At 57.6% G+C, this 21488-nt stretch overlaps 10 protein-coding genes across 10 annotated transcripts; 3 read left to right on the top strand and 7 right to left on the bottom strand.

Moving 5' to 3' along the window:
- Nucleotides 1–165: 165 nt before the first annotated feature.
- Nucleotides 166–1183, bottom strand: LTHEOB_3577 (Glycosyltransferase family 25; the record flags this gene model as incomplete). Its single annotated transcript, XM_035512515.1, has 2 exons — nucleotides 166–973; nucleotides 1029–1183. The coding sequence occupies 2 exons, from the start codon at nucleotides 1181–1183 to the stop codon at nucleotides 166–168; spliced, it is 963 nt and encodes a 320-aa protein (XP_035362665.1).
- A 994-nt stretch (nucleotides 1184–2177) lies between these two features.
- LTHEOB_3578 (Gcn5-related n-acetyltransferase) lies at nucleotides 2178–2915 on the bottom strand (the record flags this gene model as incomplete). Its single annotated transcript, XM_035512516.1, has 1 exon — nucleotides 2178–2915. The coding sequence occupies one exon, from the start codon at nucleotides 2913–2915 to the stop codon at nucleotides 2178–2180; it is 738 nt and encodes a 245-aa protein (XP_035362666.1).
- A 478-nt stretch (nucleotides 2916–3393) lies between these two features.
- On the top strand, nucleotides 3394–4908 carry LTHEOB_3579 (Sister chromatid cohesion acetyltransferase eco1; the record flags this gene model as incomplete). The annotated part of the gene is made up of 1 exon (XM_035512517.1): nucleotides 3394–4908. One exon carries the CDS (start codon nucleotides 3394–3396, stop codon nucleotides 4906–4908), a length of 1515 nt encoding a protein of 504 aa, XP_035362667.1.
- An 850-nt stretch (nucleotides 4909–5758) lies between these two features.
- Nucleotides 5759–7598, bottom strand: LTHEOB_3580 (uncharacterized protein; the record flags this gene model as incomplete). The annotated part of the gene is made up of 2 exons (XM_035512519.1): nucleotides 5759–7428; nucleotides 7490–7598. The coding sequence occupies 2 exons, from the start codon at nucleotides 7596–7598 to the stop codon at nucleotides 5759–5761; spliced, it is 1779 nt and encodes a 592-aa protein (XP_035362668.1).
- Nucleotides 7599–8108: 510 nt separating this feature from the next.
- On the bottom strand, nucleotides 8109–9095 carry LTHEOB_3581 (Mitochondrial methylglutaconyl- hydratase protein; the record flags this gene model as incomplete). Its single annotated transcript, XM_035512520.1, has 2 exons — nucleotides 8109–8679; nucleotides 8755–9095. The coding sequence occupies 2 exons, from the start codon at nucleotides 9093–9095 to the stop codon at nucleotides 8109–8111; spliced, it is 912 nt and encodes a 303-aa protein (XP_035362669.1).
- A 1103-nt stretch (nucleotides 9096–10198) lies between these two features.
- On the bottom strand, nucleotides 10199–13231 carry LTHEOB_3582 (Ubiquitination network signaling; the record flags this gene model as incomplete). The annotated part of the gene is made up of 3 exons (XM_035512521.1): nucleotides 10199–11421; nucleotides 11473–11923; nucleotides 12362–13231. The coding sequence occupies 3 exons, from the start codon at nucleotides 13229–13231 to the stop codon at nucleotides 10199–10201; spliced, it is 2544 nt and encodes an 847-aa protein (XP_035362670.1).
- Nucleotides 13232–14367: 1136 nt separating this feature from the next.
- LTHEOB_3583 (Rho guanine nucleotide exchange factor) lies at nucleotides 14368–14712 on the bottom strand (the record flags this gene model as incomplete). Its single annotated transcript, XM_035512522.1, has 1 exon — nucleotides 14368–14712. The coding sequence occupies one exon, from the start codon at nucleotides 14710–14712 to the stop codon at nucleotides 14368–14370; it is 345 nt and encodes a 114-aa protein (XP_035362671.1).
- A 1124-nt stretch (nucleotides 14713–15836) lies between these two features.
- LTHEOB_3584 (Lyr family protein) lies at nucleotides 15837–16278 on the top strand (the record flags this gene model as incomplete). Its single annotated transcript, XM_035512523.1, has 4 exons — nucleotides 15837–15888; nucleotides 15940–16083; nucleotides 16136–16148; nucleotides 16227–16278. The coding sequence occupies 4 exons, from the start codon at nucleotides 15837–15839 to the stop codon at nucleotides 16276–16278; spliced, it is 261 nt and encodes an 86-aa protein (XP_035362672.1).
- A 93-nt stretch (nucleotides 16279–16371) lies between these two features.
- LTHEOB_3585 (Sam binding motif containing protein) lies at nucleotides 16372–17535 on the bottom strand (the record flags this gene model as incomplete). The annotated part of the gene is made up of 1 exon (XM_035512524.1): nucleotides 16372–17535. One exon carries the CDS (start codon nucleotides 17533–17535, stop codon nucleotides 16372–16374), a length of 1164 nt encoding a protein of 387 aa, XP_035362673.1.
- A 1721-nt stretch (nucleotides 17536–19256) lies between these two features.
- Nucleotides 19257–21450, top strand: LTHEOB_3586 (Glucose-repressible alcohol dehydrogenase transcriptional effector protein; the record flags this gene model as incomplete). The annotated part of the gene is made up of 3 exons (XM_035512525.1): nucleotides 19257–20145; nucleotides 20199–20574; nucleotides 20628–21450. The coding sequence occupies 3 exons, from the start codon at nucleotides 19257–19259 to the stop codon at nucleotides 21448–21450; spliced, it is 2088 nt and encodes a 695-aa protein (XP_035362674.1).
- Between the last annotated feature and the right edge of the window lie 38 nt (nucleotides 21451–21488).

The following is a 21488-nucleotide window of genomic DNA, read 5'->3' on the forward strand; positions in this document are numbered from 1 at the left end:
ACTGACAAGCAACGGCAGGCATGCTTTTCCAAAGGGCAACAGCTTGCCCGTTTGCTTGGCTTCCCCAACGGGCTGACCACATTTGCACCAACCCGCCGCACTCACTAATTGAACATGTTTTCGCATTACTCTATCAATTTCAGTACCAAAAGCTACCACGACCCATCAAAACTCCACAGAATCCTCCCCATCTTTGAACAGGTCAATGTAATCCGTCCTCCCGTCCACCAACCTCGGAAAGTTCAACCGCGTGCTCCACCGAACATTCCGGGTGTACGGCTGGGCGTTGTAGTCGTCTCCGTGGTCGGAGATGTCGCTGAAGCCGAGCTTGGAGCCGGCGGGGCGGTGGTGCTGGAACAGCTGGGGCTGGACGGTGAGGCAGGTGCGCAGGGGGAAGCCGTCGACGCCATCGCAAATGGAGCGGAACATCATGTCCGTGTTGTCCGTCATGCGGTGCACGCCCAGCTCGTACAGCAGCCGGCGCGCGCCCGGCTGCGACAGGCCGTAGGCCAGCGTGCAGGTGCCGACGCGCACCCGCGACACGACGCGCGTGTGCGCCGCGTACTCGCGCTGCAGCTCGTCGCTGCCGAACAGCTGGTCGAGGTGCTGCGGCTCCGGCACCGTCGAGTCGTTCGCCAGCACCACCCGGCCCAGCGGCGCGTTGCGGTCGGAGGCGTGCGGGAAGCGGACGCCGCAGTGGCCGAGCCAGAGGACGTCCCACCGGTCGATGTCGCCGTAGGGGGAGGTCGTGGGCCGCGTGGTTACGTTGTCGCTGAGCATGAAGTTCGGGGCCTTCGCGCCTGCCGCCGGCGAGGGGTACGTGGGATCCAGAAACTGATCGGTCGTGCCGGGGAGAGGCTGGACGAGCATTCGCGATGCTCGTGCAAAGTCTCGCAGCTGTGATTTTATGCGCAAGTCCCAATCGGCATCGTCCTCGAGGATGAGTGCGGTAGTGATATTCTGCTCGACGATTCTGTCTTGTGTGTCAGCCAGTTCGATTATTGAGTCGAAGTCCCTGGCGTACTTACTTTCTCAGCACATTAACATGTGCGCGCCAGGCACCTAGGCTCCCTTTGCTCAGGTTTGTCTCCTTCCCACCGGGCGGCAATGTCTTCTCCAAGACTTCAGTGACACCATCTATGTATTCAATATCTATGTCTGATAGGGCAGCAGCCAGGGACATGGAATCCCGATGGTCTGTTCGTGATGGTAAATTAATTACGAATATTTTTTGAAACTGCATTATTGTTAATCAATGCTCCGAATTCAAGACAGCTGGCATACTGACTCCAAGTGTTCGATTAAAGACATCACCCAGGTTGTCGGATGTATCTGAAGTAATGGAAGAAGTTGTTTTCAGGGGCTGAAGAGAGGCATTATTATTGTTGAGGCCAAATAAAAGGAAGAAAAATATGGCAAGGCTACCAGCGCCGGCCAATGCACTTCGTATGTGGAGAGATGGTGTAGGCATTTGGTTGGTTGTGTGGATAACTTGTCGAGTGGAACCCGAGGACTTTTAAAGATAGAGCGCCGTAGATAAAAATAAAGAGCTCTTCGGATGGTAGGAATGTGATAGCGTGACGGCTGTGCCGCATAGAGAGTTAGAGCAATAGAGACTATTTTGTCCAATGACAGGATAGAAAAAGTTGGGCTCTAGCTTCTAGATAGGCGCGTACACCATTCAGTCGGCGACTGTGGGTTCAGAGGAAGGCTGTGATTGGTTCTGCCAGTTGCTTTGCCGCCGACCTAGTCAGTGACAACCGCGCCGCACAAGGGGGTTTGGCAACGATCTTCATTAGTTAAGCGAGATTTATGAGCGCTGGAGATTGACTGTGCGGATAAGAGCAGCGTATTAGCCTTTTCTTACGCGTCTAATTAGAGTATTGTGGTGCACATTCAAAGCTTATCTTTGTGAGGGACCAAGCATCTACAATATTAGATGTAAGCTTTGATCTACCCCCGATCGTCAACTTTCTCAACGAATTAAGGGCTACTCAGTTTTAGGCTGCTGGTTTTGGCTTCAAATTACCTTTAAAGGTTCTACCTTCTTCAGTCCGGGATTCCTCTGTATCTCTATTCCCCTCGTATCTTTTGTAGCCTTTACGATATACCCTGTTTCCTCGTATCCCAAACCAACACTCAAACACTATCCTTTTTTTTTTCTACGCCACCTCCCTTCACCTCCCCTTCCGCTCCTCTTCCCACTCCTCCCTCAGCAATCCAAACATATCCAAATCCCGCCACACGCCCTTCTTCCATACCGCCTTCCTCAACTTCCCTTCTCGGCGGAACCCAACCTTCTCCAGCACCCGCATGCTCGCCGCATTACCGCCGTACACGCACCCGGCCAAGCGCTCCACGCCGGGCACGGTCTCGAAGACCCAAGCGACGTACGCGGCGGCGGCCTCTGTGGCGATGCCACGGCCCCACGCGGCCTCGCCCAGCCAGTAGCCCACTTCGGCGGAGCGGGCGTGCACGTCGGCCCCGGGCTTGACGCCGATGCTGCCGACGCATTCGTCGTCGACGCAGATGGCGAAGTTGGTGGTCGCAGGCCAGTCCACGGGCGGCGGTTCGGCGGGAGTGGGCAGTGACGCGACTGTCGGCGCGGTGGATGTGGGTTGCTGTGCGAGGGGGTCATTTGTGACGGCGGTGGGGCCGCTGTTGTTATCGGCGGCGGGCTCTTTGCTCTTCTCTTTCTCTTTGGGGAGGTTCATGGCGATCCACTCGTGGGCTTTGTCGAGGGTGTACGGGTGCGGGAACATGTTCGTCATCCATTGGGCGATCAGAGGGTTGTTTCCATGTTTTGCCATGCTGGCGGCGTCATTGGGGTGGTAGGGGCGGATGGTGCAGCTTTTGAGGGTGACCAGGGGAGGGGGCGGGAATGGAAGTGTCGCGTCGTTGCTACTGTTCTCCATTGCGTGAGGGTTGTTTGCGGCGTCTGTCTTTGGTGATATTGTTGAAGTGGCTGAGAGTTGTCAGTGGCACAAGGAAACGGGTAAGCTTGAGAAGAGGCTATCATGAGGTTAAAAGCTGTTGACTGCAGCCTGGCAGGTGCTGGAAATGGAAGGTGCAGAAGCCGTGGCTGAGTCACAAGATTGATATCATAATCAGCCCTAGTGGAGGATTGCATCGCTTTTAGATTGGGTTACACTCGTAACTGCAATGGTGCCATCGGTTGATTAGGCACCGCGTAGGATGCGACTGATGTGTCGTAGGACGAAAGGCGGGGAGCAGATATCGTGGCCGCGGTCGAGCCGGGGCCAGAGCTCGGCCCACCTTCCCTCTCAACGCGTTTCTCGTCCGCGACGCGTCTCCCCGACGCGTCTTCCTCGCGCAACCCACTTTAAGGCCGCATTATCCTGGCGCATTGCGCCACACGTCCGCCATACAAACATGAAGACCTACTCGCGGCTCAAACGGGCATCCTATCCCTCCTCCGAGCCGCCAACCAAAAGACGCCGCATCCTCGACGACGATGCCATATCCAGCGACACCGCCCTCCTCCGCAGCGATGCCGCCCGCTCACCACCTCACACCAGCCCACCTCGCGAAACCACGCTGGTGTCGTCAACACCACCTTCTTCTCCACCCCCACCTGCTCAAGTGACTGCCGAATCTACATCCCCTCTACAACTGCCAAAGCGCAAAACCACTTTCTCTTTCTTCGCCCGCAGAGCAGAAGCAGCAGCAAGAACAGCGACAACGACAACATCAACTGAAACCAGCCCCCAGCCCCTAGTCGAGCAGCGCAACGCCAACAATGCTCAAGCCAGCAGTTCTGCATCCTCTCCAACCATACCACCCGCCGTACCCTCGGGGAAAAGCGACGGCAAGGGCAGAGGTAACAAGCAGCAGCCGCAACGACGTCTGACGCAGCTCCAGCTCGACCTCGGTATCACTCCAGTCCAGCGCACGTGCAAGACGTGCGGCATGGCGTACGTGCCGTCGAATGCTGAAGATGCGGCGCTGCACAAGCGCTTCCACGCCATGAACGTCGGGGGCGTGGATGTGGGCAAGGGCTTTTTCTTGTCGATGAGTGGCGGCGGGGGAGGGGGAGAGGTGGTTTGGGAGAAGGGTGTGGATGGAGATTTTGTGGTTGCTGTGGGAAGAAGGGGAAAAGCAGCGGCGAAGACGAGGGTGAGGAAGGTGTTGCAAGTTGTGGAGAGGGAATTGGGAGCGGTGGAGATTCCGGAAGACGAGTTGTGGGGCCAGGTCGTGGTAGAGGGAGAGGCAGGAGGCAAGGGTGCACGGAAAGAGGAGGGAACGAGAGACGGACAAAAGACGGATGTCGACGATGGAGTTGAGCCCAAGCCGCAGAGAGCTGCTGGGGGCAATGGAAACAGCCAGATCAGAGCACGTGGGGAGGTTGTGACGCGTGCAGATCGCTTCAAGGCATATCTCTACATCAGAGGCTCAAAATGCATCGGCCTCTGTCTCGCGGAGCGGATCACCGAAGCACACCGCGTCGTAGCTTCACCCAACGACGGCCCAAATCTATCAAACTCGACAGCTGCGGCAACAACAGAAGATTCGAGGGCCCAAAAAGACTCTAAGGATACCACTCAATCACATACCGACACCCCGTCCAACCACCACGCCACAAGAACTATGCCGACAACCACACCTGGAACGCTCACGACCTCCCCCACCATGCACCCGGCCGATCTGGGAATCTCACGCATCTGGGTATCCTCCTCACACCGGCGGCATGGCATCGCCATCGCACTCCTCAATGCCGTCGCCCGCGATTTCTGCGCCTACCGGTGCGAAGAATACGACGCCAACGGTGACGAGAACGGCAAGCGTCTGCCAAAAGAGCGCATCGCTTTCAGCCAGCCCACGGACGGCGGGGCCAGGCTGGCGAGGAAGTGGTTCCGCGCGGAGACCGGATGGGGCGTCTATTGGTGAGTGTTTGCAGGAGTGATGGGGCTCATGCACATCTACATGTGACATCGCTGTTATGATTACGAGAGACCATGAATACGAGGTGAACGAAGAGAGATCAGGCAGAGAGCTGGAGATGAATCTAAGATCAGAGAAATATAGACGTAGAGCGCGGGAAGCGTCAATGATACCCACAAGTTAGAAGGAAAACGAAATATTTGACAGTCTGTCTGGCATCAAGGGAAAGGAAATGAAAAAGCTCTGTAGCAGAGTGTGTGTGAGTGCTATTCATCGAAATTCATTACACCTGGATCAGCGTACACAAGTTCACATTAATTTGCACCTTTGGAAAGAAATGCTGAGGAAAATCTTCTTCTCATTGACATCACATATCTTCGGGACGCATCATAATGCGGGCCGTGAAAAGGAAATGGACCACATGAAAAGGAAAAAAAGAAGAAAAGGGGTGTCTTCGGCCAAAGATCCAAAGCATGGGTGAATGGAGGAACTATGGATGCGTATCATCCTCTTCTCCTTTCCTACGGTGTTCTCTCTAACGCCTACGAAAGGTGGTGAAACTGATACGATGAACCTACTCTCTTTCGGCATATCTCGGTATAGAAGGGAATCACAAGGTCAAGCAATGATGGAGAGGGGTTTGTAATGGAGAGAAACAATATGAAACGTGGAGGGGACACACGTACCGAGAGAGGCGATGGAACAATGCAACGGGGGGACTTGGACACTTCCAGAAAAAGCTATACCCAGTGACATAAACACACGCTCTGTACCATGATCAGTGCTAATTCCTTTAGCCAAGCCAACCAGATCCATTCCGATGCCGATTATACTCCAATTCGCGAGTCGCTGAAAACTATGCCTTCGTGGTCGACTTCTGCCTCAAGGCTTCGACTTCCTGCTGCAGCTTGTCCAACTCACTCAGCAGATCCGTCCCCCCAACCCCACCCGCAGCATTCGGGCTCGTCAAATCCTCCTCCTTCACAGCGTACCCGCCCAACACTCTCTCACTTGCACCACTCGCCGTCCGACTCCTGTTCTTAAACTCGCCGCTCGATCGCCTACCCTCACCTGCGGCGGCTGCCAGTACGCTTGCGCTTGGGCGCTGCATCTCGAAACTGCTCTTGCTGCTTCCACGGCGGGGAGGGGGAGGAGGAGGACCAGCGCCAGTCGGACTACTAATGTCGAGCGCAGAGCCGGAAAGACGGTTGGAGCGGATGTTCAGGGAGGGGTTCTGCATGGAACTGGCAGTGGAGCGGCGGGATGAAGATCGGCTCACTGCATTGAGGTCCACAGTAGATGAAGAAGTAGCGCCGGAACGGCGAGAAGGTGGGGGTGGCGGTGGTTTGTTGAATGAAGTGGGTGGGGCTGACGTCGTGGGAGGTTGCTCTGCAGGCGAGAGGGGCGCGTCTGGCTGGGATGACATTGTTGCCGCCGAATTGCTGCGCGAACGGGCGTCAGACGACTTGAGCTGGCTGTGCCGCCGGGCTATGGGCGGGGTTGGGGGTTTGCGCCGCTGTGGCGCAGAGACCTCCGGGGTCTTGACAGGTGGAGAATTCTCCATCGCTTCATCCGAGGATTCCGGTGACTCAGCAGCATCCTTGGCAGGTACAGGCTCCACTGGTGGTGATGAGGGGTGATCTTTTTGTTTCTGACCTGGAGGGACGCGGGGTCGTGGAGGGAGCGGCTTTTGCCCATTTGACGATGTTCGCTTTGGAACATCTGATTTCGCGGTTGGGGAGGCGACGGACGGAGAAAAGTCAGAAAATGATACGGTCTGTGGTGCACGTGTTATGGATTTGCCGTGTCTGTGTTTCGGAGGCGGCGGCTTCTGTTTCGCCCGTGTTTGTTCTGCCCCGATGAGGGTTGACCGGTCGTCCTCGTTGGCGCCATCAAACGAGGTCCTCTCAAGCGAGCTCCGGGGCGTGTCGTCGTGGGCTCGGAGGACGGAATCAAACATGGAGTTCTTGGACGCGGAGGAAGCATCAGTCCCACTGCTGGTGTCGCCACCTATGGTGATGTTTGCCCTCGGCTGTGCTTCCGAGGGTATAGGTTCGTCTGCAGAAGGCAAATGAGCGCTGCCGGTCATCAGTAGCCGTTTGAACGAGTCCACGTCCATTGATCCCCTCGTCTTGTGACCAACCGACCGACCCGCTCCGCCCGGATTGGTCCTTTCCGACTCGAGGTCCTCTTGGCGCGTAGAAGGGTCGATGTTTGCCAGAGTGCGCTCAAACGGATTGGGCACGCCTGAGGAGCGCCCCCCTCTCGCAAGTTGTCCGGAAGCGGCAGGCTTCAGCGGCGCATTGTCGTCTGGGAAGTCTTGGTCGACGGGGCTCTCGTCGGACAGCTCGTGCACGATGCCGCCGTCAGAGCCGTCGCTGGAGTCGGCAGGCGGGGGCGGAGAAGGAGCATGGCGAGCGGCGCCCAGGCGTCTTGCGAGGTTGTTGTCTATTTCCGGGCTCGACGGTTCCGGCGGAGAGGCCGGAGGGGATGCTAGACGAACATGCTTCTTTGTCCGCGCAGGCGCTGTAGACATTGAGTCAACATGGAGCTGGGAGGCAGGACAGGAGGGCAGGGCAAGCTGTACCCTTCTGGTCAGCGGCAGGCAACTGTTCGGCGGCTGGGCGGAAACCGTCGGGGCTGGCGGGATGCAGCGCAGGCGGCGGCTGGGAGCGGCGGAAGGGGTTGCCTGACATGGCGGCGTCGGGGCGGCGGTTTGTTCAGCAGAGCATTATAAGTACAGCAGCAGACGTGTGGACATGGCGGGCGCGGCGGGAAGGAGTCGGGAAGAGGTGGTGAGGCTTGGTCGCTGATTATCAAGTCGGTCTCTCGGGGCCTTCGTCCATCCCACGTCACATCCCTGCTCGCCGTTCTCGACCCCGCCACGGAGCCACCTCAGAACCCCACCGGCTCGCTCGGCCTTTGCGCAATCCGCCCATGATTCTCTCCGCCATGGCCGCTCGATACACTTTCTTGGCACGTCCTAAACCATCGCCTGATGCAAGCATGTTGCTGCCGCCTCTTCTGGGCCCACGCTTGCCTAATGCGGCAGCTGCCGTCAGGTACCGGGAAGCGCAGGAGCGCTGGAGCCAAGGATCTGATCTTTGAGCATGTCCAATGGATCGGATCCTTCCGCACCGCTTCTCGCAGTTCACTAGTGCAACATCGCGCAATTGACGTCTTCTCTTATTTACAGCAAGCTGCGGCTACCTGCCTTTGAATACCGGCTTCCTCTTCTCTCTGAACGCTGCGAGAGCCTCGTACCTGTCCTCCGTGTCCACAACAGCGTTATACATCTCATTCTCCACCGCTTCTCCACCAGCGCAGCCCTCAACAGCCGCCAACCCGGCCCTGATGGCAATGGGCGCCCCTTCGCAGATCTCCATGGCCACCCTCACAGCTTCGTCCAGCACCTTCTTCCGCGCAACACCCTCCTGGCCAATTTCCTCCGGCAGCACCTGCACGAGTCTGTCGCACAGTCCCAGGAAATACGCCTCCGGGCCACTGACGCGACGGCCAGTCAGGACGAGGTCGCGCGCGCGGTTCAACCCGATCAGCGCGGGCAGTCGGTAGGTGCCGCCGGCCCCGGGTATGATGCCGAGACGGGTCTCGGGCAGTGCTACGGTGGCGTTGCTGCTGAAGACGCGCAGGTGCGTCGTGAGAGCGAGCTCAAGGCCGCCGCCAAAGGCGAGCGACGAGATGGCAGAGATGGTCGGGACGGGCAGCTGGGAAATGGACGTGAAGGCGCCACGGAGCTTCGACAGGAACTCGGCTGTCCTGTGAGTAACATGGCATGGTCAGCATAAATCCCGTGCGAAAAGGTTTGCTTGGATCCACGGTGGGCTGGCTCACTCATCCTGAGTGAAGGTCGCTCTCTCCTTCAGATCCGCACCGGCACAAAAACTGGTGTCGATCTCGCTGGCTATGATGAGGGCACGTGTGGTGGGTTTGCTGCCCTCGTGATGGATGTCATTGACGTGCCGGATGAGCTCTGAAAGCAGAGCCTTCGAGATGGCGTTGCGGGTCTCCGGCCGGTTCAGCGAGAGCACGCGAATGGTGCCGCTGTGAGGTGCGGGGATGTTGGTGAGCTTGATCAGGGGCTGCGCAGAGCTCGAACTCGCCCGACAGTTGACAGGCACATTGCGCAGGAGAGTGCGTGCGAAGAGCGGCGCGCGGTTGAGTACTGGCGGCATGTTGTGAAGATGTTAGAAGCTCAAGCTCGGCTGAAGCTCTGATGCGAAGCAATGTGGGGAAGCTGCCGGACGCCTAAGGCCGAGGGTTTCCGCGGCACGCTCCAGAGACTAACACCGTGGCTTGCAGCATCTTGTACACAATCTTGCATGAATAATTGCGGAAGTGCTCTTCCAAGAAAGCAATTTTTGTACAACAAATAAGCACTAGTCTTGATGCTACACAACTGATAACACCTGCAGGAGCCACCGTACCATTTCACAAAGACGCTTCCCAGGAGCTGGTTTAATAGTAACATCATCCTCGAAATGCAGAGCCCGACTACTTGTAGTGAATATTCAATTGCTCTTTTTCATACTGACAGAGAATAAAACATAGCATAATTTGACAGATTCCTTGTATCGGGGTAAGCTAGCGAAATAGGACCAGTAGAACGGCACAAATGATTCTAGACTCAGCTTACATGACGCCGGCGGAAACTACAACCAAGGTCCCTGTAAGCTTATCGACGTCATTAGCTCTAATTTCCAGCACTACGTTACCATAACGTAGGAAAATAGACCATCAATTTGGATCCCAAAGCTGTTGGGGGAAAAAGGCCGGCTGCTTAACCCATTGACAGTTGGCCCGTTCCACAATTATGATTTATCTGGAGAGATCAAAGTGGGCAACACCAATAACACCAGAAATAGAATAGGAAGTGACATCTGCACTACAGTCAATAAGGCAAACCCTAAGTATTGTGTTCATAGTATTGATATGTGGCTAAAGATCATCGATCGTCAACCAGCGCGATTACGGTAATCAGGCGGACAATCCTGAGTGTTAGCCGTACGAGACCTTGAGAATAGGAAGCGTCGAGCACTGGCCTATTGGAGATGAAGCCTTATGACTCTGTACGTTGACCTACAGTCGGGACTATCGGCAGATGACGTGTATCCTATAATATCGTAAGCCTCGTATTAACCTCACAATTAGATACGTCGTGCAAAAAGGTAACGAAAACAACGGATGCATTTCCCACACAGAGGCTATCTACTCAAGTCAAAGCTATCCGGCGCATGGAGCAAAAAGGGAAAAAGAGCACGTGCGAATTCAGAGATCCTTAGGGACCACCGACAACACCAGGACCCACAGGCACAGTCGTGGAACCAACCGGACTAGACGTCTTGTTCAATGGGCTGGTCGGGTCTCTCTGGCTGCCTGGCGCACTGCCACTTCCTGAACCGGTGCCGCTGCCACCACTGCTACCGCTGCTGCCCTTGCGCGCCTTAGTTCCGTTCATTATCGGTGCGTTGAACGCGCCGAACTGGCCGTTACCAAGTGCACCGGGAGCAAAGGAGAAATTAGGCGCAGCAATGGGTGCATAGGCTGGTGGAGGGTCCACATTGTGATCAGTGAAGCCAGACATGTCGGAGAGCATAGAGCTGGACCGGCCTCGGCCTTCGCGAGGAACGGAGCTAGGCGTGCCGTTCAATTGTCCGGCAAGCGGCGGAAACTGGAACACCGGCGTGTAGTTGTGCGAGGCGGATCCGGTAGTGCCAGGGAGCGGGCCTTCGGGCGTGGTCGGAACTGACGGCGGGCTGGGATTCTGCTGCTGTTGCTGCTGGAGCATCGCCTGCAGATGCTGGATCTGCTGGTTGATGTACATTGTCTTGCTCTGAATGTCCATGGCATTGTGCTCGTTGTTGATGATCTGGCCGAGGTACTGCGACTCGTGCTGAGCTCGTGTAGCCATCAATGCCGCGCGTTCGTTGAGTTTCCGGGCCTGCGCGTCTTGATCCTGGGCGTTCATCGAACTGAGGCGCTCGTGCTGCTCATTCAGCTTCGCTTGCCGCGCCTGGAGACGTTCGCGTTTCTTCACGATCGAAGCGTACTCAGACTCAGCATTGGAAACCTCCTTGTCAGCCTCAGCTTTGCAGCGCTCGAACTCCTCGGTAGCAGCAGTCAAGCGGTCTTTCTCCTGGCGCCATTTACGTCCCTCGGTCTTGAATTCGGCCAGATCTTCCTCCGGAATGTTGGCCAGGTTTGAGTTCTGAGAAGACATGTCTGAGGCTGCTTCTTCCGCTTGGCGAATTGCCTCAGACAATTGTCTCTTCTTCTGCTTCAACCTGTCATCGTTGCCACCCGAAGTCTGTATCTTGCCTTCCACCGTGTCGACTTCTTTTTTCGCCGCTGCAAGGGCCTTGCCATGGGATCTCTGGTTCCGCTTTTGCTGCATCTTCAATTCCTGGAGCTCGTGTTCGAGGTTGGTGACGTTGTTCCGAAGCAGAGTCCTGGGGGACTGCGGTCGAAGGGTCTGATGCGCTGGAGGAGAAACGGCCGAGGCTGTTCCACAAAGATCAGAAAAGTCACAGATGGTCGGTAAAGAGCACATACCTTGCTCGGCGCTTGGAGCAGCCTGGGTGATGAGACTGGTAGAATGTATGGTAGCCCGATCATCCGTCCTCACGAACTCGCACTTGTAGTTCTGCTGAGACGTGAGACCAAAGATCTTGCCGGACCACATCCCCAGTGTTCCATCACCCGCCTTCTGGTCCTGACCGGCCGACGCGATGTACGTAGACGCCCAATTAGTGCCATTGAGACGCACGTAGAACGGCTTCGACTTGTCGATGCCTGCTCCAAGGCTTGATTCTTGCTCCTCCCCCCCGTTTTCCTTCACCGTGCTCTTTTCGACCACGCTAGCACCAAACGAGATCTCCGTTGCGCCGACGTCCAAAATCCACACCCTATCCTCCCCGGTTTTGAAATGAGCGTTGCCAATGTGATTAACATCCGTTGAATTCGCCTCATGACTGTCAGCAGACTCGCTGCTCTGCTGCACCTCCTTCCAAAAAGTAACTTTTGTGCTCGCAATAGCGGCCCAAAAAGGTTGTTGACTCCGAACCTGAGTCGCCTGCCTTTTCTTTTTCTTAGAAACAGAACTGAAAGATCTCTCTCGACCATCGACGCCTGAAGGGGAGGGCCCGGGATGCCGGCCGTCGGCTGCAGCTCCTGTGCTGCTGTCTATCCCGGAGTCCGGGATGGAACGGGGCAGTTGCGGAGGGGCCACGGTGTCGACATCGGTCCTCCTGCTCGACGTCGTTGTCGGGAGTCGGTCTTGCTTGGCTATAAACCAACGCCGGCCAAGCCGGAGTATTCCCTGCGACAAAATATGCAATCCCAGCACGGAGCGCGGCCAGCCGTGGGATACGTGTGCGGACTCCGGGTAGATCGAATCGGAGGATGGAGGGGTAAAGATATCGAATCCGCCCCTGGACAATACGAAATGGAGGTAACGGAGGACGTAGGTGCGGATTGTACGGTGACGATAGGCGTGAGAAAAGAAGATGATGCCTCCGCAGACAAGCACGCTCTGCGAGACGCCGCCTTTTCCGGCGGCGGCGCCTCCCAGCGAAATTGCGATGACGGCCTGAGCCAGGTCGAAGGCGATGCCTTGGGCGAACATGGGAAGGAAACCCCATATAATCAAGGCAAACAGATCACAAAGCACGATGGTGCCCAGAGAAGGCATGCCTTGCGATCCCTTGAAGACCTCGCTGAAGCTAGGGAGACTGGACAGCGAAGCGGTGCTGCTCGGAGGCACGAATGTGAGGGTAGCGAAGAGCAAATGAATGACGGTGAGGACGGTCGAGGGCAGCTGGAGGAGGATGATGAGGATGGCGACGACATCCCACACGGGGCACGAGGAGATGATGGTCATGGCCGTCGAGGCGGGGCTGCCCTTGTGGCCCATCTGGCTGCGGTGCTGGTGCACGGCGGCGCGGTGCAGCGACAGGCGCGAGTGTCCATCGGCGGAGCCGTTCTGGGGCTCGACAGAGCCAGCGTCTGAGGCGTCGTGGGAGGCCTCGGAGACGGTGCGGCCCCTCGCGAGCAGCGGGCGCCGGTCGTCTGGCATCTGTGTGTCCGGGAGAGTCGTGTGCACTGGGGCATTGCCAGGAGCCGGGCAGCTGGGGAGGGTGCTTAGGTCTGGCGGCGGCAGCGGCGGAGAGCTCTGCGGGGGCTTTCCATTTGCGTGGCCGTTGAGAGCGGGATTGGAGCGTTGCTTGGGGATGCGCTTTCCGGGCGCCGCGAGGCCGTTCTCATGCCGCTTGTCGTGTGTGTTCGCCGCGCTCCTCTTGCCCTTCGGTGGCATCAGCGGGCCGCGGTGACGGCTTCAGGTCCCAGGGCCGGCTCGACGAGGTGCCCTCTGAGCCCGGCGCAGGAACAGAACCGCAGAAAGAAAGAAACAGGGTCCGGTGGGGGGCGGTGGGCGGGCGGGGCGTGGTGTCGCTGGCTGGGAGCGGTGCCGTGGGAGCGATGGAGTGGAGGGTTTTTTGAAACGAGACAGACAGCGGAGGGTCATGACTGCGCTAGGCTGCGCTACAGGCCTGGCGATTTGCATACAGGCGCATCCACCGGCCTAGCGCCCCCCAAACACTAGGTTTGCACCACCACGAAACAAGCTCGCCGCCCGCACCCGCCGGCCCACGCCTGCAGCAGCCGGCCAGCTGAGGGCGCTCGCGTGCGACGCCCTCGTCCTCGCACCACGGCCAGCGCGCAGAAATTCCCGGCCGTCGCTCGGCAGCACATGACGCCTAACGAGTCGCCGGCGCAGCGTCGATCGCGGAAGGCTTGCGAGACGGATACGGCCTAGCAGCGCCTTATTGCACGCGCCCGATCAACCTCCAGCGCATCGGCGGCCTCCATCAGGCGATCGTGACTGTCCGGGAGAGAGGCGATTCGCGCGCCCGCAGAGGCTGCCCCGCCCAGCGCAGAGAACCAAGAACGGCCGTCTATCGTGAGATTGCCCGTCGAATAGGAGCCCGGCGCCGTTTGCCAGGACGCCGACTGCCGCCGAACGGGACTAGCTGCTGGCCCTGCTGCCCCTTGATCCTGGGTGCTTAAACAAGCTCTTGGGTAAGGATCACCGCGAAAATTCACAAATGGCCTGCCTGCGTTTGCCCTTCCGCGGACTGTCAGCCCGCAGTGGGTCCTGCAATGTGAAGAGTCAAGACTTCTTGATCACGCGCGAAAGTGCTTCGTCCTGCGCCGCCGTCTTGTCTTCTCCGCAATCTCTTTTCCGCCCCGGCGTGTTGTTTCGACGCCAGCGCACGCGAGCCGTTGAACTGAAGTCATCCACGCACAGAGCTCTCATAACCTATGCCCGATATAGCTGCCTAGAGATCTGCCCAATCGCTATTCTTGTCCCATCTCCAGCCGCGTCGCACACGTGAATTCCCGCGCCGATGACTATCGGTTCGATGCTGCTTTGTAAGGCTCTAGTGCCGTTCAAGCGCCGGCGCTGCCAAAGTCCTCTTTTGCGTCTGGCCGGTCCCAGCTGGACGTCTCTAGCGCCCTAACCTGCTTTGACAGCACGTCAACCCTGGCGCTGTACTTCTGCTTGGCGGCCTCCTGCAGCGCAAACGTCTCCCGGAATTGCTTCAGCATGAATGGCTTGAGAGGCGTCTTCTTGCCCCGCCGGTAGTCATACACAACAATGTCCTCTACACAGCGTGCGGCTGGCCTGCGGTGCCGCTCGGACAGGATGACGACGTCCAGAATGAACGAATCTGTTTCATCCGTGGGCTCAGAGCGCAGCTTGTGCAACACGGTTACACGGTCTGGATAAGTCATCGGCTGAGATGTAGAGTGCAGTCAGCACGCAGATGCCCATCGGCCGAAGATAAGACAACGCGCGGACACGCGTCCGAAACAGAAGTACGCACAAACTTGTAGTCAGTTCGGATACTTCGTAGGATGAGTCCGTCTGCCTTTGGGGTCATGATTTCAGCCCATTCTTTCCGGTGTGCTGGGTCGTGGACGTTGGCAAAATTGAGCCCCCAATTGACGCGCGCCGACTCGGCGTACCGGTTGTAGACGACATTGTTTACATGGCCTGCAGCATGTCAATATATAATGCGGAGCTGGCGACGTTGGCGCATACCCTTTGCGGAACCCAGTCAGCGTTATCTGTTTTGGATTGACTGCCGTCAGGATGGAACTCACCATGCTATCCTGCACACCGCCCAAACAATACTCATCAGCCTATGTTCTGTATTTGCTTGTCATGACACGGAGCGCGGACCATTTCTCCCCACACGACGTCCTGCCGGTAGAGTCCCCTCCTGCTCTTCTCTGTCAGGAAACCTTCGCTTCCCGCAACAAGCTCCCTCCAATCGCGAGCCAGCTCCTCCAACATACGGCCGGCAGCATGGGTCTGTTCAGGCTTGAGGCCAAATGTGATACATTTCCCGATGCGGGATTTGACGTCCGAGAGCCATCGCGGGCTCAATGAAGCGGCAGGAGGTGCAGACGGGTCGCCAGATGCGGAAGAATAGTATGCGCAGGGAAACCGTCGGTATGCCGGAAGAGGCGACGCGAGATGCGCGAGCAGCGGGCGGGCGGCAGGGTGTCTCATCGTCCGGGACAGGTACCAATGGCAAAGGGCGGGGGTCAGGCGATACGGATGAGGCGGGGGGCCAACTGCCAACAAGCGGTGATACTAGGGACAGATGCACGTTGGTTCAGACAAAGTTCGAAATGATGGACACGTCCCGCGGGGAGGTCGCGCAAGATGGCGCCAGGGACCCGAGAGGGACCCGCCAGCCACGCTTCCTCGGCCCCGCCGCATCTACGACGTCAGCCTCTTCCGAAACAGCAAGCTCATCCACGAACCCTCCTGCGTCCGTTCGCCTTCATTCCGAGCTGGCTGCGCTACCTCCCTAACTGCATAACGGCGGGTCTGCAGCCGTCCAAATATGTCTTCGATCAACCCAGGATTGCGCTATCAGGTCATCCGGATCTACAAAGGTGGGTTGAACTCTACCGCACGATGAGTGGCCAAGCGCTGATCCAGAGTAGAGTTGCTGTACCTCGGCAGGGAGTACCCACAAGGTTACAACTTCTTCCGAAAACGCCTTCACAATGCGTTTGCAAGCCAAGCCGGATTGAGAGATGAGGAGCAGATCAAGCGGAGAATCGAAAGAGCCGAATTCGTGAAGAAAGGTACGGCCTACCACCTCCGAGTCTCCGCAGCCTGCTGACTGTCGTCTCGTAGAGATTGAGGCCTTGTAGGTTTGCTCGGGGTTGCAGACACCATGTGTGGACGCATCGTGCTGGTAGTTCTTATGCGACTGACAAACATACAGATACTATTTAAAGAGATACCGCGCACTACGCCAGCGGTATGACAAGGCCTGAGAGAGCTCAGGTTCTCGTCTTTTTTGTAAAGCTGCCAAGGGTATGAGGAAAAGCAAGCAAGCGGGACAGAGAGTATAATGGGTATAATGCTTCTCAGATCTTCTCAGCCCACCAAGCACCGAGTTCCAGGCACTCTCCGCTCGATGCACCTTTCTGCTGAAGAAGATCGTCCATCATCCAGCCCCACCATCTCTGCCATTCCTCTTGGTTCTTTCCACTGACTTCCTTCAACAATGGCTCCAAGCTTTCAATGAACTGAATGACGACGGTGAGCGCAGTGCTTCTCAGAGCAGCTTGCTCCTCGGTCAGAATGGAATCCTCGCCCGATTTCAATTTCGCTGCCAGCTCGCTGTCCCTGCGCTTCAGCGGCCTCTTCTCACCACTCATTTCTCTTTCCCAGCGCATCTCCCCCAGGGGAATGGCCACTCGGCGATAGTCGACGTCCTTTAGAGTCTCAGTTTCCTGCAGGAGCAACTGCAGAATACGCGAGCACGGCATCGTGTACAGCTGCCGCTTTTCGACAGCATCCTGTATCCAGTCGCTCGCGTCTTGTAGGTACTTGTTTTGGCAGCTGGCGAATGGCGTCGAAGGCGAAATCAAGAACGTCGCAGTCTTCGCGCACTGATCTTCATCCCCCTGATTGTGGCGCAGTGGCGGGGGAGGATGGGGTAGAAGGGAGCGAATGACAGAGTCGACGTCCCAGCACTCCAAGGCACCGCCCTTCCTGACGCACCGGATAAACTCCTCCAGCGCCTTTTGGGAGGGAACACCAGTGGGGATCACGAGCCCGAGATCCTTGCAGACCACGATATCGAACTCTTCATCCTCAAAGGGCAAGGGGAACCTGCGCAGGTCATGCTGGATAAAGCGCCACTTGACACCCTGCTTGTTCAAGTCGGCAGCCATAGGGACGATGTCGATGCCGGTAAACTCGACGTCGGTGAAGCCGAGTCCGCTGAGATACTCGTGAGCCAGCGACGTCCAGTATGCGCTCCCGCATGCGATCTCCAGCACCTTCTTCGGGGCTATCTCCTTGATGCGTGGCGTGCATATGGGCTTGCCGACTGCGGTGACGGCGAGCAGCGTGGACAGGTTCTGGCGCTGCAGCTCAGGGAGGTCGCAAGGGAGCGGATAGGGCAGATCTTTGAGGTAACGGCGGCCATGGCGGATGACGAAGGGGGACAGCAGCGGCTGGTGGCTGTCGCCGCTGCTGTGGGTGGACTGGGAGCTGGAAGTGGAGCCGCGCGCGACCTCCATGGCGGCCAATGATGAGCTCACGTTGCTGGATGCGACGATGGAATTTCGACTCAGCAGGCCCTCCAGGTCGTCTGCGGCAGCGGATCTGGGGCGCTGTAGCTGGGAGGAGGGGACATTTTGGTAGCGGTACTAGTCTCGGGCTTAGCATTAAGCCATGATCCGCGTAGTGGAAACGGCCCCCTGATGCGTGCAAAGGGTGATTCTTTACCATGTACCATTCCATCCTAAGCTGTCGGCCCGTGGCCCGTATCCCAGTCTATCGACCTTCCCCACTGTATCGGACTTATTAAGGCGGCGCTCGAGCGTCGGTGAATGGCCCGCTGGCCGCGGCACGGCGGAATGCGAGAGAGCTGCCTGGAGAGCGCCGCCCGAGGCATGGACGGCGGGACGAGTGCGTTGAGCGCGGAGGGTGGCGGGCGAGGAGCGTGAAAAGCGTGCGCAGCTGTGAATCGCGGCAAGCTTCAGCCTCAGGTGAGACTGTTCGAGCTTCACATTCGCAGCCCCTCGCGCCGAAGTATGAGCCTCAGCGAAGCCGAGGTGGCCACGCTCCAATCAGCCTGGGTGCGAGAGGCCCGCTGTGGCGCCTGAGCTTGACTTGACTGCGACCGTCTCTCATCAGCCCCAAGGCGCTGGAGCTGCCGCGACCGGGAGGGTGACAGCTACTAGCACAGAGCGGCGCCCCGTCAAAGGCCCAGCAAACGCAGCAGCGTCACGCAAGCGCAGGCGCATGAACAGGTGATGGCAGGCATTGCGCGCGAGACGCCGAGGGCCTGATGATCCCACCAGGCGGGCCCGTCCCGCCGCCGCTGCGGTCGCGCTCAGAAGCGGGCGGGCCAAGGTCGTCTGGCCTGAGGCCGCGGTCACGTGCATTCCCGATCTGTGCTCGTCTGTGAGCTGGAGACTACCTCCAAGCCCGCCGCCAACCACCCCATCGTGCACCTCCACTGCCCACGCCATTCTTTGCGCCTGCGTCCCGCTCCCATTGATTCCAGCTCGGCCGCCCGACTCCCGCGCTGCTAGCACCGACGCCCAGCCCAGTGCCCTGCTGCTCCAAAGGTCCGTTCGGCGAAACAGTCTCGTCATCCCAGACCACCCGCCTCCCAGCCAAACACTGCTCCGGCTCTGGCTCTTGCTCACGCGTCTGTCTTGCTCTAGCTCCTCGCCGCCCGTCACTGCGACCGCATAACATCCGGCGACCCTGCTCCCCCCCGCCACCGCGCGCAAACTCCCCATATCCTCCAGCCTCGGTCCCGCCCGCACAAACACGCCCGCGCTGCTCGTTTGCCTGGCTGACACCTTGGCCTTGTTGGCGCGCCATCGCGGACCGCGCTGCGGCGGATCTTCCCCTGCATTCATTTGATGAGTGTCGGCTGCGCGGTTGCTCATGTTCAGGCGAAGAAGACACCACCGTCCCCAGCCTCTTCCGCTCACTTAACGCCCGCACCGAACACCCTCCGCATCTCCGCACCCCCATTCATAGCGGCATACGGCTTACCCGGCACATCCTCGAGGTTATCTCTCCACTGTAGATGGCCGATGGTCCATACCGGTTCCAGCAAGGAGCCGGGCAGTTCTTCTTCAACCAACAAGCACACCTCCCTAGGAATCTCCCCCGCACAGGATCGCCGGTCACGAGTGGTGGCAGAATAGGCTTCAATCCCGACACGCCTTCGCCATCACGTTCGCCTGGGCCGCAGTCGCCCGCGCACAACCCCTTCAGCATGTATAATCAGACGCACGCGCAACAAGGACAGCACGGCATGCTGAACGGCAACTCTCACCAGCGCTTTGCGATGCAGATGAACCTGGCCAAGTTCCAGCAGCACCAAAACCATCAGCATCAGAACCACCAGCACCCCCAGCACCAAGACCACGGTGCGCACGGCGGACACGGAGCAAACTTTGGCAACCACCAGCACAACATGTCGAATGGAGTTCTGGGAAACACGACACCGCACTTTGGGGCCAATCACCTGCAAAATGGCACTCCAGGAAGCGTCCACAGTAGCTTGGCGAAGGCGCCAAACGAGCACTGGGCGCTGCAGCTGCAGTATGCGCAGCATGCCCGTGAGATGACCATGTCTCACTCCCACGCTCGTAACCACCCATCGACAAACAAGGGAGTAGCGGCTGCACAGGCAAATGGAATTGCGAAGGAGCCTGAGAAGGAAGAGCGCCATCGAGCTGCAAAGGACAACAATGACAAGGATGACTCGCAGATATGGAAGGCCCTGGATCTCGGTGGCCAGAATCTCAAAGTTCTCTCTCCGGCTCTTTTTGACTACACCTTCCTTACTAAGCTTTATCTGAACTTCAACAAGCTCACTTTCCTCTCTCCCGCTATTGGAAGGCTTAGAAACTTGAGGGAGTTGGATCTATCCTTAAATGACCTCCGTACGCTTCCTCCTGAAATCGGTATGCTAGTCAATCTGCGTGAGCTTTTGCTCTTCGACAATAACATTGAGACCCTGCCCTACGAGATGGGCTCCTTGTATCAATTGGAAATGCTCGGTATCGAGGGCAACCCCAATCTTGACGATCAGCTTAAGGGCATCATCGTCGAGCACGGCACGACCGAGCTCGTCAAGTACCTGCGCGAGCAAGCGCCGGGTAAGTGCCAATTTGCCTATTGCTTGTATTTTACATTCTAACGTCACCCAAAGGACCGGATCCGCCCACGGAACGTGACTGGATCGTCCTCGATGACACACCGGCTAGCCCGGAAGACAAGTTCCAGGTTCTCAGCTACAACATTCTTTGCGATCGGATGGCTACACAGTCGCACTACGGATACACGCCATCTGGAGCCTTGTCTTGGGAGCACAGAAGGGATCTCATCCTGCAGGAACTGCGCAGTCGCCAACCCGACATCATCTGCCTCCAAGAGATCGACTCGGAGAGCTACAATGAGTACTTCCGCCCGGCACTGGCTCACAACGACTACAAGGGCGTCTACTGGCAGAAGTCGAGGTCTAGGACTATGGCTGAAAAGGAAGCCAAGTTTGTTGACGGATGTTGTATCTTCTACAAGAACAGCAAGTAGGTCTCAGTGTGTCTTTTCACTCTTTTGCTTGATTGACTAACAGATACAGGTTCATCCTCCTTGACAAAAAGCTCCTCGACTTTGCCAACCTGGCCATCAATCGACCTGATATGAAGGGCGAGCACGACATTTTCAACCGTGTCATGCCCAAGGACAACATCGCTGTGTCAGCATTCTTTGAGAACCGCCAAACCGGAGCGCGCCTCATGGTAGTGAACGCGCACGTCTACTGGGACCCTATCTTCAAGGATGTCAAGGTCATTCAGGCGGCCATTCTTATGGAACAGATCCACAAAAATGCGGAGGAGTATGTCGCGTGGGCACCATGCACCGACAAGGCCGTCTACAAATATGCCAATGGTGACGACGAGGGTGACGCGGAACCTGCGGAACCCTTGCCGGAACCAGCGCCTTCAATGACTTACACCGAGCCTCAGCAAATTCCGCTGGTGCTGTGCGGTGATTTCAACTCGACACCTGACTCTGGAGTCTACGAGCTGATTGCCCAGGGAGCCCTCTCCAGCGGCCACGCTGATCTTGGCAACTACAAGTATGGCCAGTTCACGAAGCAAGGAATGTCTCATCCTTTCAGCCTCAAGTCTAGCTACTCGAACATCGGCGAGCTCAGCTTCACCAACTACACGCCCGGCTTCACCGGGGTCATCGACTACATCTTCTACGCGACAAATGCGCTCAACGCCACCGGCCTCCTGGGAGAAGTTGACAAGGAGTACATGCAACGTGTGCCCGGATTCCCGAACTTCCACTTCCCCAGCGACCACTTGGCGCTGCTGGCGGAGTTCGTGTTCAAAAGCCGAAAAGAGAGAAAGACTGTAGAGGCAGACTTTGGGCCGCAACGAGACCGTCGTTAGGCACAAAACTTCCAATTTCCTCTTTGCATGTCAAGCGG

The sequence above is a fragment of the Lasiodiplodia theobromae genome (genome assembly GCF_012971845.1).
Source record: "Lasiodiplodia theobromae strain AM2As chromosome Unknown scaffold_9, whole genome shotgun sequence".
NCBI classification, from domain to species: Eukaryota; Fungi; Ascomycota; class Dothideomycetes; order Botryosphaeriales; family Botryosphaeriaceae; genus Lasiodiplodia; species Lasiodiplodia theobromae.